The sequence below is a fragment of the Notamacropus eugenii genome, chromosome 5, assembly GCF_028372415.1.
Source record: "Notamacropus eugenii isolate mMacEug1 chromosome 5, mMacEug1.pri_v2, whole genome shotgun sequence".
NCBI classification, from domain to species: Eukaryota; Metazoa; Chordata; class Mammalia; order Diprotodontia; family Macropodidae; genus Notamacropus; species Notamacropus eugenii.
The window spans coordinates 341,462,641-341,477,322 of record NC_092876.1 but is presented as its reverse complement, the minus strand read 5'-3'; the positions used below and the strand labels follow the sequence as shown (position 1 = coordinate 341,477,322).

General features: G+C 45.7%; 1 protein-coding gene across 2 annotated transcripts in view; it reads right to left on the bottom strand.

Moving 5' to 3' along the window:
* Positions 1 to 211: 211 nt before the first annotated feature.
* The window catches only part of SEMA5B (semaphorin 5B), a 180,667-nt gene continuing 166,196 nt past the window's right edge, over positions 212 to 14,682 (bottom strand). For both annotated transcript variants that reach the window (XM_072613787.1, XM_072613789.1), the window contains exons 14-24: positions 10,345 to 10,462; positions 9,990 to 10,171; positions 9,009 to 9,152; positions 8,139 to 8,286; positions 7,193 to 7,418; positions 6,606 to 6,824; positions 5,357 to 5,527; positions 4,849 to 4,998; positions 4,401 to 4,445; positions 3,589 to 3,800; positions 212 to 1,527 (exon numbers count right to left, since the gene is read on the bottom strand). In XM_072613787.1, the coding sequence (XP_072469888.1) occupies positions 1,369 to 1,527; positions 3,589 to 3,800; positions 4,401 to 4,445; positions 4,849 to 4,998; positions 5,357 to 5,527; positions 6,606 to 6,824; positions 7,193 to 7,418; positions 8,139 to 8,286; positions 9,009 to 9,152; positions 9,990 to 10,171; positions 10,345 to 10,462 (1,774 nt within the window). In that variant the 3' untranslated portion in view covers positions 212 to 1,368. The remainder of the gene's footprint in view (positions 1,528 to 3,588; positions 3,801 to 4,400; positions 4,446 to 4,848; positions 4,999 to 5,356; positions 5,528 to 6,605; positions 6,825 to 7,192; positions 7,419 to 8,138; positions 8,287 to 9,008; positions 9,153 to 9,989; positions 10,172 to 10,344; positions 10,463 to 14,682) is intronic.

Sequence of the window (14,682 nt, the reverse complement as noted above, 5' to 3'; positions counted from 1 at the left end):
TGCACTCCCTCCTCACTTCCATGTTTTGGGATGCCCAATGCCCTTCCAAACTGTACTCAAGTATTACTTTTCTTTTCCCTCTGAGCTGTTAAATATACCCCCAACCTCTATTTTGTATGTGTCCAATCTATACTTCTCTATGTGCTTTTTGTATCCCTAGCACTTAGCACAGAGCCCGGCACACAACAGGTGCTTAATAAATGTTTATTGATTGACTGAAGGACTGTCAAAAACTGAGCTCCAGTGGTTCAGAGGCCGATGTCTATTATGCCACACTCCTGGGAAGGAAAATTAAATGCACGCGCAATCCCCCTCCTCCACAAATGACACCCAAAGAAAATGATATTTATAGACTGGATATAATGTTTAATTAACAAAGCTACAGCCTGTCACTGTCACTGCTGTAGCAGGTTCATCGTGTGTATTTTGAAAGGATGTAGAAGAGGCTGAGATACCCAGGACTCAGCCTAAAACTCCGATAAGCAGCAGCTGGAAGATGTTTCCCAGAGAGGCTGTCAGCATCTCCTCTGGTCAAGACCTGGAACTTTCCTCTCTTCTTCTACATCACCATCTTCCCACGCTAGGAGAAGGCAAGAGAAAGGCAGGGCCAAGGCCTATGATGGCCCCAGGCATCAGGTTCTCTCCCAGAGGGCGGATCTGCTCTTGGGAAGGTGTAGTCTTCACTGATGGTCAGAAAAACTGCAGATCCAGTGAGATGGGTGTCCATGGGCAGACGCTGATAGCTGATCTCATGAGCAGAGGCTCAACCTTGGGTTACGGTCCCCTGTGGCCCAGTTCTAGGCTGAGAAACCTAATTTGTTTGGGGCCATTGGATACATACATACATACATATATACTTTTTTTTCCATTTCCCTTCCAAAATGGAACTAGTTTTGGAGGGGAGTGGGAGCTGTTTCCTGATGTAGCAAAATATGGATAAGGATGCAGCTCATGCTTTCCAGTACTGGCCAAAGGAAGAGTCATCTCAGCCAAAAATAAAATATCCCACCTTCTTCCTCATTCTCAACTCTCCAAATTCCTCCCATCCTTAGTGGCACCATCGTCCAGCATGTAGCTGGATGGTAGTGAGTAGGTAAGGAGAGGAAGGGGAACAGCCGCACAACCTCTGGGCTGAGTTGGGAGGTCACAGCACCATGACAGCCAAAATGCTGACCCTCTCCCCCCATGGCCGCCCCAAACCAGAGCACTCTAGTTTCAGACTCCTTCCCCTCCCCACTGTCCCAGGGCTCATCGGGCAGGGCCCCAAGAGGCCAAGAAGAAAACCAACTAATCACACTGTCCACCCCTGTTAGATACCCAGGATGGTGAGGTGCCTGAAGGCCCATCCCCCCCGGAGGGGTGGTGTCATCAGCTATTGGTGAAGCATCGTTGTCCTGGGGAGGCCTCTGGTCGGAAGCTGTGTTTGCCCAGGGAACTGGGGTAGTAGGTCGTTGTATACACATTGGTCTGCTGCAGCGGGTAGAAGTTGGCCCTGTCATCAGGGATCAAGTTGTTTTTGTTCAGTGTCTACAGGAGGACAGAGAGACAGCAATCAGCTGAGACTGAGGAGGTGCGGTGGCAAAGGAAACATTTGGGAATGGGGGGCATAAGGAACTGAGACAAGGAGGGAGGGTCTTAGGGAGCAAGAGAGATCAGGACAGGGATTTAAAAAGGCCTGGGGCAGGGGGATGAGGCTGGAGGGGAGGAACTGAGACAGAGGGTAAAAGGGAGAAGAGGTAAAACAAAGGAGAATGGGTACAAAGTAGGAGAAGGAAGATTGGGATGAGTGAGGCAGGATGGCGGAAGAATGGGCAGAGGACATGGATTGAGGAAACAAGGAACTAAGTCAAGAACAGGACAAGAGAAAGATGGGATGAAAGAAAGGATTGAAATACAGAGTGAGGGAATGAAAGAGGGCAGAAAGGAGATGGAAAAGCGTAGAAGTAAGGCGGGTACTTTCCTCTTCTTCCTGCCTTTGCAGATCCTGTACCTTCCTCTGGGAATGCCTTCCTTCCTTCTACCTGTCTTTGCTGTTGAAATCTTTTCCATCTTTCAAGGCCCAGCACCTTCAAAGGCCTTTCCTAATGCCCCCACCCTACTCTCAACCTAGCCAACATGATCCCTCCCTCCTCTGAACTCATAGCACTTTGTACCTCTTATAATAAAGAGTTCACATTTACATACTGTGAAATGGTTGCTATTTCCATACAGCAGTCCCTATATCAGATGAGTGGTGCAAAAATTTTTAGCCTATTTGACATTTGAGGAAACTGAGACCCAAATGAGGATTTCAAGGGACTTGCCCAAGGGAAATACAGTTAATAAGGGTTGAGCATGGGATTTGATTCCAGCTCTTCTGACTCTACGTTGAGTGCTTTTTTTCATTTGTTCTATTTCATTTGTAGTTATTCATGTATGTATATAAGCTCCCTGAGGTTGGGGACTGTTCTGCTTCTGACTTTGTTTCCCCAGCATCTATCAGAATGCCTTGTGCAAGTCCTAGAACCTGACCCTTTCCTTTCCCCAGTGAACGTCCTCTGAGGCAGATGGGATACCCCCAGCCCTTGACTGATGGGGCAGGTTGGGATTGCTGTTCTCTAGCATCCTGACCTCCACTGTCTCAGTCATTCAGGATCCTCCATAGGAGGAAACCTTGCAGCAGAAACCTTGTCATCTTCTAGAATCTTGAAGATGGAACTTAAAGGAAGCTAGGAGGTGGAGGTCTAGAATCTGGAATCTAGGTATGATTTTTTAGTGTTCTCCAGGGTGATAGGGCCAAACTCAGGAGAATTAATCCTAAAACCTTAACAAGTCATCCAATCCATGGCAGTGACAGACAGTATGGGTAAAGCACAGGGACTTAATCAACAACTAATTTTCAAGAAAAACTATTTTCCTGAGGCAGACAGGCTTGGCACACAACCATAGACTCCCACCTAGACTATGCCAGAATGGGGAAAGCATTCCCACTTTCTCCATTCCTGATCTGGCTGCTAGGACACCAGGCCTCTACAATCCTCTCAACTGTAAAATGGAATGATAACAGCATCTGCCCCCAGGGCTGTTGGGAGAAATCATACGATGGTACTTGTAAAAACTCTTCTCACAATCCCAGGCACACATATTGATGATTCCTTCCTTCCTACCTCTATCAACCATGCCATATTGTGTGTTTGTGTCTGTGAAAACTTGTGAATATATGTCTGATCTTGTAGTACCCTGTGAATGTCTATGACTCTGGGTGGGCATAACTCTCTTACCACTCTGCTCCCAATTAACAGATCATAGGTTCAGAGCTGGAAAGGACCTCTGTGATCATCTATTCCAGTTTCCTCCTTTTTACAGCTGAGGAAACTGAGGTCTAGAGAAAGTACCTCTGAACCTCAGAGTCCCAAGATCATACAGGTTATCATGGAGGAGCTGTATTTGCATCCCGGTCTTCTGACTCCCAAACCAACCCTCTTTCCATTCTGCCATGATCCCTCTCAAAGTAGACAATCCAACTTGTTAAGCATAAACCAAAATTGGGATCCTTTCCTTTGCTCTTTGTTATCCAACTCAAAGAGGAATAGGAGAGACTCTCCCTACCTTGAACTCCATGGGTGTGTACTTCTCATTCTTGGGGGTGCCCCCACCCCCACTCTTGTAGTTAAGGTGGTTGGGGGTGGTGGGGTGGACAAGGGTGGACTCCTGGGTCTGCCGTTGGCAGCGTTGACAGGACAGATAGACAGCAAATGTCAGAAGGCCCGAGCCCAAGAAGCAGGAAACACCAGTAGCCACCAAATGGATAAGGCTGAACCCTGCATGGGAGAGGAAAGCAGGGAATATATGGGGGGGTATTGAAGGAGGAGGTAACAGAGGACCCTCAAACGCCTCCTGAAGGGCTTTCAGGGACGGAAAAGAGCGAAATACAATGAGTAAGAGTGTGGGGAGCAAACTAGAAATGGGAAAGGTGGCCTACAGATGATCAAGGGAAGCTGTGGAAGGAGGGAGGGCAAAGGGGAGACGATCTTTTTGATAGGACAAGAGAGTTTAGGGGTTAGATCAGAAGTGTAACAAAAGAGATTCAGGTGAAGAATCCTCTTCATGCTCCCAAATATGATGGCTGCCTTCAAGTGCGCGGGCCCAGCATGGTCAGAGGGACGCCCAGACCTCTCATACCTTCCCACCACAACCCCACAGTCAGAGCAGTGAATCCGGCCGGGAATGCCAGGCTTGGTAGGAACACAGTATCAAACCTTACTCTACTTACTCCATTGAGTCTTGATGGTTTGGGGTAGGAGGCTCCAGATTTGCAGAGTAAGGTTTGACATTGGGAAGGGGGCAAGTTTAGCAGGAGTTGTCTTGTAGCAAGATCTATCTAAGTCGAATGGTCATTACCATGGTGATGTTGTCATTACCTCCACAGCTGGTGGTATCTTCAATGCTGGAAGCAGGTAGGATCACTACAAGAGCAAAGTGGAAGGGGGTTTGGGGGTGAAAGAGTGACTGGGGAAATGGCCCTGGGGATCAGTCTGGGTGTCTACTGAACACTGGGCTTGTGATTCTGGGCAGGGGAGCCATCTCTACTGCTCTGGGAAGCATTCTGCTGTTTAAAGGAAGGACTGTTGTCCATAGTATATTTGATGGTGATCAAGGGTACCTGGATTTTTCCCACCTCTTCTTCCCCCATTCTCTTGGATGGAGCTGTGTGGAGTTTAGGGGAGTTTTTCTCTTGATACCTCCCACCCCCCAACCTGACTCTATGCCACAGCCCTTAGAGTAAATCATCTCCAAGAGGAAAGACGATTCCAGCGCGGAGGTCTTGGAAGTGGGGTAAAAGGGCTATGGATGTCTAGGCATCTGTACCAGGGATTTCACTATATGGGCAGGTCCGGATCTGGCTGCTATTGCCAAGGCAGGGGGTGGTCCCAGGGTCAAGTTCCTCACAATGACGGCTCCGGCTCTGGGTTCCATCCTCACCACACACGCTCCACTCCGCCCACAATGACCAGCCACCTGGGGACAAGGCTGGGGTCACCTTCTAACCCAGATCTTCCTTCTTTCTCTGTCCCCACCCCTCCCCATCCCTCATTATTATGAGGTCTGAGCTGTAATTTCTTTAGATGCTTTTAAAAAGTTTTTGTCTGTATCCTCAGCATCACAGCATTAGCACGTGGTAGGCACTTAATATATTCTGGTTGAATGAATGAAGAAATGAATGAAGGAATAAATGAAAGGTCTAGGAGACACCAAGCATCTCCTTGTTATGTTATATGCACAAAAGAGTTAGAGCGGGGTCTCAGACATGGTCTGATGATGATGCTGACTTCCCTTTACCATTCCTCCATCTTCCTATAACCCCCATGGTTATTACCTGGGCAAGATTGGGTGGCACAAAGGGCTTCTTCCGTGTGCAGCCCAATGCAGATATCTTCACCAGGGGAAGGGGCAGGACTGGTACATGAACGTGTTCGCTGATAGTGGCCTCCCCCACAGGAGGCTGAGCATGAAGACCATGGGGTCCAGCATGACCAAGCGCCTCGCACTATAAGTCAAGAAAGGACAAATGCTGGGAGGAAGGAACTTGGGTATGGAGAAGAGTCTATAAACATAGCCTTAGTAGTATCATGGATTTAGAAGTGGAATGGATGCTTAGTTCAATCTCTTCATTTTACAGATAGGGAAACTGAGGCTCAGAAAGATTAAATGGATTTCTCTAAAGTCATAGAGGCCCTAAGAGACAAAACTGGGATTTGTCCCAAGATCCTTTGATTCCTCTCTTTTCCTTTCCCCACTTTACCATGCTCCCCCCCACACCTCTTCCCCTTTCATCCATTCTGTGATTCCTTTTAGAGGGCCACTCCTCCCACTTACTTGGCTCCAAGAAAATGGTCCCATGTTTAGACCTAGGTTAGAAAAATGTCCCAATATCCCTAATTAATAATAGGGTATAAATGGGGGAAATGTCAGCTAAGGACCTTGCCTATGTCATTGAAAAAAATATGAAGCCATGTACTGAGAGCTCTCTCTTCTCCCCTCCTCATCATCCTCTGACATCATCCCCCACCATGTTCTCCTCTACTCCAGTCTTCTCCTTGCCAAGGGACCTTCACCCTCGATCCCTTTCCTGCCTGTTTACTCTGACAGGTGGCCCCCACTACCATCCTACTCTCTCTAATCTTCGATCTTTCCCTATCTATTGGCTGCTTCCTTGCTGCCTATAAAGATGCCTGTGTGATCCTTATTTCTCACCTTCGCACCTTTGCACAGGCTTGTCTCATACCTAAAGTGCTTTCCTTTATCCCCTCTTGTCCCCTGGCTTTCATCAAGACTCAGCTCAAAAGCCATTTTTTGCAGGCTGCCTTGAGGTACTTGACCCTTCTCCTCTGAGGTCACCTTGCTTCCACTCCATAGGGATCTTGTATGTGCCTATTTATTTACCTGCTATCTCCCCTGTTAGTATGTAAGCCTTTTCAGGGCAGGGACTAGTTTTGTACTCTTGCCTTTCCTTTGCCTGACACACAGTAAGTGCACTATGGATCTTTGTTCATAGATAGATGGATTATGGATGGTGGGGAAGAGAAGCTAATGATGGACGTAGTCTAGGAGAGGGACAGAATTACCTGGACATGGCTGGGAGTTGCAGTCTTGATATTCAGTGACATCTCCCACGCAGGGCAGGCCCCCATTTCGGGGCTCTGGGTTTGTACAGGTTCTCTTCCGAGTCCGGAAACCTAATTCACAGTCTCGAGAACAGGATGACCACGTTCCCCAGGCTGCCCAGCCCCCACTCACCACATGGGGGGCATTATTTCCACTCCGAAGGAGATCCTCCACTAAGGCTAGGAGGAAAGAGGACAAGTCACAAAGAGGGGATCTGTGACTAACCAGAGCTCCACATGACCATCACCAACCGATCAACCTAACTTGAGATGAGATATCAGGTCAAGAAACCTGTCATTAGCTTGCCTTGTGACCTTGAATAAGTCACTTTTCTGACCTCAATGTTCCCTATGCAGTGATGGGGCTGGACTGAAAGGCTCCTGACAGTCTATGACTCATTCTCATAACCTTCCTTCCTGAGCTCCTCACCCTGAAATTATAATCTGTCTGATTTATTATCCCTGGAGGGAGAGGGACCTGGAGAGGGATAGGTGGGAGGGGGAGCATCTGGAGAACTCTGGTCTAGAGGAGAGAGCAAGAGGTGCACCATCAGTGTTGCAGGCTCCAGAGCCATCTGCAGGGCAAGATCGGGTCTCCGTCCTCTTCCTCCCAAACTGAAGGCCGTGAGGGTCAGGGAGTGGGGCCCGGCACGTGAAACGGAATCGCTGCTCCTGGCGGGCCCCTCCCTGGGTCACATTTACTGGGAGCCATGGTGTCCACGGAGTGTTCCTTCGTACCTCTGGGCAGCTCTCAGGGTTACATGTCTTGTACTCCTGCCCGAGGATGAGAAGGGACATTATCACAAGGGAACCACCACCTCTTAAATTATGGACCAAGAGTGAGAAGGCTAGAGCTCTACTCCTAGCTCTGTCAAAGGCTAGGTATGTATGACCTTAGGCAAGTCATTCCCCTGCCTCTGATTTCACCGTCCTCATCTGTGAAATAATGGGACTTGATCAAATGACTAATGACAAACACAAAAAGTTCAGAGAAACTTCTGAGGATTTGGATGAACTGATGCAGAGAGAAGGGAGCAAAACCTGGAGAACAATTTCCACAGTGGCTCCCAAAATGTGAAGGAGAAACAGTAAAAGACTTCAGAAATTTGATCAGTGCATTATCCAAGGATGACTTCAGAGTACTGATGGTGCACTTAGCAGAGAGGTGGTAGGCCACAGGGGAGGAAGGAGGCACACATTTCTACACATGGTCAATGTATGGATTTATTTTGCTCTATTGCACTGAGGATTCTATTGCCCTGGAAAGGGGGGAAGGGTGGGAAGGCTAGGGCATGGTTGGAGTATGGGGTGGGAAGGATTCACTTGGAAGTGAAAGTGATTAAGAAAAAAAGAGAAAAGTACATCAATAAAACTTTAAAAAGAAAAAAAGAGAGAGAGAAGGAGTTGACTAGACTAGATGATAGTTTGCATCTACGATGCCATCCCTGAGTCTCACCCCTTGCCTCCTTTCCCAGGCCATCTTTCCCCACTTACCACACCACAGCCTGGGCAGGAATTCCCATTTTCACAGGTTCGGTGTCTGGAGTGGACTCCACCTCCACAGTTGCTGCTGCATTTGCTCCAGGAGCCCCAGGTAGCCCAGAAGATGGGGACAGGGCAGGGGCTATTTTCATTGCAGAACCTGGGGAGAGGTTTGGGGAGAGGGATAGAGCCTCCAATGAGAGACAGCCCATGAGGCAGAGACAGTGACAAAGGGCTGAAGAGACTACTCAAAGTCAGGGAGGAAATAGCAGGTACTACAGAGCCCTGGGTCATGATGGGGCACAGAGCACAGTGGAGGACCTGCAGTCAGGAATGCTGAGCGCAAATTCAGCTTCAGTTTCCTATCTGTGTGACCCTATGGCACTCAACCTCTGTCTGCCTCAAATTCCTCAACTGAAAAACGACCATGACTATAGCATCCATCTCCCAGGAATGACGTGAGGATTAAATCAGGTAATATTTGTAAAGCACTTAAGACAGTGCCTGGCACAAGAAAGGCATTTTAATAAATCCTCCCTTCCTTCCTTCTTTCCCTCCCTCTTTCCTCTCTCCTTTATTCCTCCTCTCCTTCCTTCCCTCTCACCTTCCTTCCCTCTCACCTTCCTTCCTTCCTTCTATCCATCCTTCCCTTCTTCTGTCCCTTCCTCCTCCCTTCTCTCTCTCCTTCCTTCCTTCCCTTTTTCCTTCCTTCTATCCATTCCTCCTTCCTTCCCTCCCTCCTTCTTTCTTTCCTTCCTTTCCTCCCTCCTCCACTCTTTCTTTCCTTCGTAGGACCTGGACACTTCCACCAATGCAGGAATTTCCTGCACAGCCATCTAGGCTCTCCTCGAGCAGATGAGCTCTGTCCCCTCCCTCACTCACCGCTCCTCCCGGCTCTTGCCCACACAGATCCGGCCCCCGTGTCGGGGGGCAGGATTGCTGCAGCTCCGCTGTCGGACCTGGAAGCCAATCCCACAAGAGGTGCTGCACAAAGCCCAAGAGGACCATGGGGTCCATGCCCCATTTCTGGTGGAGACAAGAGGGTACATCTTAGTCATCAAAATCCTATCCAGAAACATTATTTCTCCCATTAGAGTATAAGCTCCTGGAGAGTAGGAATTATTTAATTCTTATTACTTGTATCCCCAATGCCTAGCACGGTGGCTGGTAAACAGCAGGAACCTAATCAATGTTTGCAGGTGAGCCAAAGGAGCTGTTAGCCCTACATTTCCCAGACCTACTTTCTCTCAAATTTCACCAAAAAGGTTATTGGTTAAATATAATATAAGTATATAATATTAATAATAAACATATGGTATTACATAATAAATAATATAATAAAATAACATAATAAATTATGTTGTGTATTATATGATAACATGCAATATAATTATAAATATATTATAAATAAAGTAAATAATATATTTACAGTATAAATATAAAATTGTAAATGAATATAAATGTGAGTTCCTAATTTAATTTCAGTCTCTTGAGTGGAGTGGTGGGTGCCAATCCGTCCTAGTTCTTAGACTAGGTATAACCCTCCTGTAAATCAATCAATTGTATTTTGGTTTATCAGTCAGACTTTTGAGAGTGAATCAATTCCAAGAAGCACTTCATCTCTGAGTAAACTGATAAAGCTGAGCAGCTGTAACGCTGAGGGTCTGGGATGCCCCCTGCCAAGGTGGCGCTGGCTACCTTGTAAAGCTCAGCCTGAAGCAGCCTGCTGGCTTCTCTCATCATCATACTTCTGTTATGACACCCCATTCATCCCAGAGCACTCCTCCCATTTTTTGGAGTTGTTCTCCAACCTAGGAGTCCTGGGGCAGCTTCCCTGGAAAAGACTTCATGTGTCTTACACACCTGGAGCAGTTGGCAACATGGATGGTAGGCCCAGGGCAGGCCCGTCCCCCACAGCGGGGAGGGGGGGAGTCACAGGCTCGGGCCCGGCACTGACAGGAACCTGAGTTATCTCCATCCACATGGTCACAGGGTTGCCATGGAGACCAGGGCCCAAAGCCTCCATCCCATGTCAGGTTCCGCACCTACAAAGAAAAAATGGGACTCAGGCTCCTGGGCTAAGGAGGGAGATTGAGGGGGAAGAAAGGAAAGAAGGGTCCAGAGTGATGGCTCAGGCATGTGGGCTGGGTCATGAAGGTCATGCACTTTGATGAGGATGGAGAGAACTGGGGTCACAGGTGGGGGGAAGGCTTCTCACCGGGCAAGTTGTGATATTCTGAATCCAGAGGCTCATGTTGGCACTGTCCTCCAGGGTGCTGCAGCGTTGTTGCTTCCCATCCCAGCCGCAGTATGGGTCCCGGGCCCCCAGGCATTCCCTGAAGGACAAGAACCCCAAGACTCAGCCCTTCACCAAATCATGTCTCTCACCACTCCTTCCCTCCTCCCCATCTCTAGTCATTCCCATGAGCGATTTCCCTGTGGAAAATAGCCATTGATTACATAAAACTGAAAACCATTTGCACAAACAAAATCAAAGCAGTTAAAATTAGAAAAGAAATAGACGAAGCAGTGGTGCAGTGAAATAGAGTGCTGGACTTGGAGTCACGGAGGTCAAGGTTCAAGTTCAACATCAGACTTAATAACTGTGCAATATTAAGTAAGTCACTTAATCTCTGTTTAACCTCTATTGGCTTCAGTTTCTTCATCTGTAAAAAGGGAATAATAATTATACGTACCTCCCAGGATTGTGTGAGGAATAAATGAGCTCATATTTGTAAAGCACTTATCACAATACCTGGCACATGGCTGGCCCTATGTAAATGCTAGCTGTTTTTATTAACTGGGAAAAAACCCCAGCAATTTTGCAGTAAGTCCCTCTGATAAAGGCCTGATATCCAAGAAATATAAGGAACTGATTCAAATATATAGGAATGACAGCTATCACCCAATAGATAGATGGTCAAAGGATATAAACAGGCTGCTCTCGAGGGAAGAAATTTTGCCATATGAAAAAGATCCTCGAAATCACTAATAATTAGAGAAAAGCACATTAAAACAACTCTGAGGTTCCACCTCACACCCATCAGATTGGCAGAGATGACAAAAAAGGGAAATGGCGGTTGTGAGGGGCAAAGCTACCATCACTTCAGTCATCCTAGAAAGCCACTTGGAACCATACCCAGAGAGACACTAAAAGCGTGCCTCTCCTTTGACCCAGAGACCCCGCTACTAGGCTTAAACTCCCAAAGAAATAAAAGAAAGAGGAAAGGGACCCACATGCACAAAAATATTTAAAGAAACTCCTTTTTCCAGTGCCAAAGAAAACTAAAGGGGTGTTCATTATTGGAGAATGTCTGAACAAGATATGGTATATAATAGTGAAGGATTACTACTGTGCCATTAGAAAATAATGGAGACAAACTGTTTCAGAGGAATCTGAGAAGATTTGGATGAGAGTACTGGCCCTGCAGTCAGGAGGATGTGAGTTCAAATGTGGTCTCAGATACTTACTAGCTATGTAACCCTGGGCAAGTCACTTAACCTTGACCGCCTCCAAAAAAAAAAAAAAAAGACTCAATTCAAGTATGAGTTTTGGCGTGGAGCTGTTCTTGATACCTACAAGATTACTAGTGTCCTCCCTAACGCCTTCATATTTCGCCACTCTGTATTTATCTGCATTTATTCACTTTAGATTTCTTTTGTGTGCTTTTGTCTTTCCATTAGAATGAAAACTCCTTGAAAGTAGAGATTATTTAACTCTTTGTATTTGTAACACCTAACATAGTACCTGGTACATAGTAGGTGCTTAATAGATGTTTTTCCACTGATTACTTTGCCCATATCACACAGCTAGTAAATATCTCAGGTGGGATCTTTCTAATTCCAGGTCTAGCCCTCTCTCTACATACTACCCCCAGTTCATATCCTGGTACTTTTTCCTTGTTCTTCTTTTCCACTGGGGTTTCTTTATTATATATTTTTCATTCATGAAAAAGAAAATTAATTTTCACCTGACAGGATTAAGCCAGGAGAGAGACACTGTCTATAGAAATGGATTAAATCAAGATTTATGGCCCATCACCATGCACAGCAAGGAAAAGAGAGAATACAGATCTCGGGGCATGAGGGGAGAATCCTTCCATGTTTCCACACCAGTCACTGCTAATTCCTATGAAGAACTGGAGACCTCAGACACCTGGGTCTTTATTTCTGCCCCCAGCCCCTCCAAACGAGCTGCTCTAGCAGGGTGGGGTGGGGTGGGTGCTCCTGACACCTCACTGGAAGGAAGGCCAGTTATGCAGGAGGAATGTGACAGGATGATAACAAACAACAGTCTTTGAGATCAGACCTAAGATCATAAATTTAAAGCTAGAAGGGACCTTATAGGTCGAGTCCAGATCCTTCATTTTACAGATGAGGAAACTGAGGGACAGAGTTGAAGTGTTTTGCTCATCGTCACACAGCTAGTAAATATCTGAGAGAGAATGTGAGCCCAGATCTGCCTGACTCCAAGTCCAAGGAGTCTATCCACTATAACTTCCTGGTGTTGAGAGATATGACCATGGGTACACTGGAGTTAACGAGAATTGGGCTGGAGAGAGCCACTAGTTTAATGGTTAGCATGGCACTGACACCTCAGAAATCTTCAAAAACTACAAATCAGGATTTGATTTATTGTCTTGTTAATTGCCTAGACTTAAGGAGGGGATGGAGAAAATAAGTTCTAATAATTTATTAATTAATAACAATTATTTATACTATAATATATACTAGAAACAATATTATTACATAATACCAACATTGTTGTATAATAAAATAAATAATAATAATATAGTTTAAAAAGTTAATAATGCAAATTAAACATAAAAGTATGCTGTGTGCACTTTTTTTCCCTCTGGAGGGCTGATTGTTAAACATTTTACCAGTACTGCATCACCAGCTACCTCACTGATACTTCTAACTGGATGTCCCGGAGACATGTCAAACTCAACATGTCCAGAACTCCAAATCCTCCCTTCTTCCAAACTTCCTATTTCTGTCAAATGAACCGCCTTCAGTAGGACCCATGGGAAGAGGGATGCTGCTGTGGTCCTTAGTCTTGTCTGTAGCCCCTACTCCCCAAAAGAGCCACATGACTTGTTCCACATGCCCTATAGAATGTGGTATATGGGTTCATAAACAGATGGCCCAAATTAGAATTCTGACTCAACCACCTAACACCTGAGTCTCTTGAATAGAATGTAAAATAAGAGAGTTGTGCCTGATGACTTTTAAGATCCCTTCCAACCACGTGTCTATAGTCCCACGCTACAGAAACTAGAGACCTTTGAAGGGCTGCAGCTTGTACATGCATGAGTCACATGTAACTGTGATTCTGGAATTTTAATACTGCTGTGGCAGTTTCTTTCTCTCCTATGAAATATAGGATCATAAATTTCGAGCTGGAAGAAACCGTAGAGGCAGCAGCATAGCCTAGCACAATGTCTGGTACACAGTAATTGCTTAATAAATGTTTGTTCCCTCTCCTTGCAAAGTCCAACTCTTCATTTTTCAGATGAAGAACTAAGTCCTAGAAGTTACATGACTTATCCAGAGTCACACACTTGGAGTTAATGGGAGATGCAGGCTTTGAATCCAGATCTTGTTCCGCCCAATCCATTTCTTTTTCCACCATCCCATGCATGTATGGTCATTTGGTCTCTTACAGGATATAACATCATCTCTTGTTTCCTGATCACCTGATGGCTGGGTCTTGGTATGGGACATATGTAAAAAGAAATCTAGCTTCCTTGTTGTGGTAAATGTTATGCACAGATTAAACTTTTCTAAGAAATGGTGATTATTTTGGAAGCATTCTTATTCACTATGGCATCCATTTTCCTGTTTTTTCAGCATGAACAATTTGTTTAAATAGGCTATATTGGATTGCAATAATTTACACATCTTTCTTTTCCTTGTCATCTTTTCTTTTAATATGGTATTTATTTTGATGTTGGCTCTAACTAGTCAATGATTTGACAACCTCACAGAAATTTGATTCTGAGAAGGACCAGGCACATTGGTTCTTGCAAAATGTTTTATTTATTTTACTTTAAAATAAAAATGTTTAGACTCTCTCTAATTTCTTTGCCGTACGGAAAAAAAAAAAAAGAACTGGGGTCAATTGATGCAACTTTGTCCTTTGAGGTATTTTAAAATTCATTTCCTCTGGTGCTTTAATAGCAATTTCATGTCTATTAAGAGACAACCAGGGCAGCTAGGTGGTGCAGTGGATAGGGCGATGGGCCCAGAGTCAGGAGATGGGCCCAGAGTCAGGAAGAACTGAGTTCAAATCCAGCCTTAGACACTTGCTAGTTGTGGGTCCCTGGGCAAGTCACTTCACTTTGTTTGCCCCAATTTACTTATCTGTAAAATGAGCTGGAGAAAGAAGGAAATGGCAAATCACTTGAGTATCTTTGCCAAAAGAACCCCACATGGAGTCATGAAGAGTAGGAAATGACTCAATAATAACAAGAAATGACCAGTTTCATTTTTTGTGATGCTTTTGGTTTTCCCCCTGCCCCCATCCAGTACCTTCAGGTTTCCTCTAAAAGGA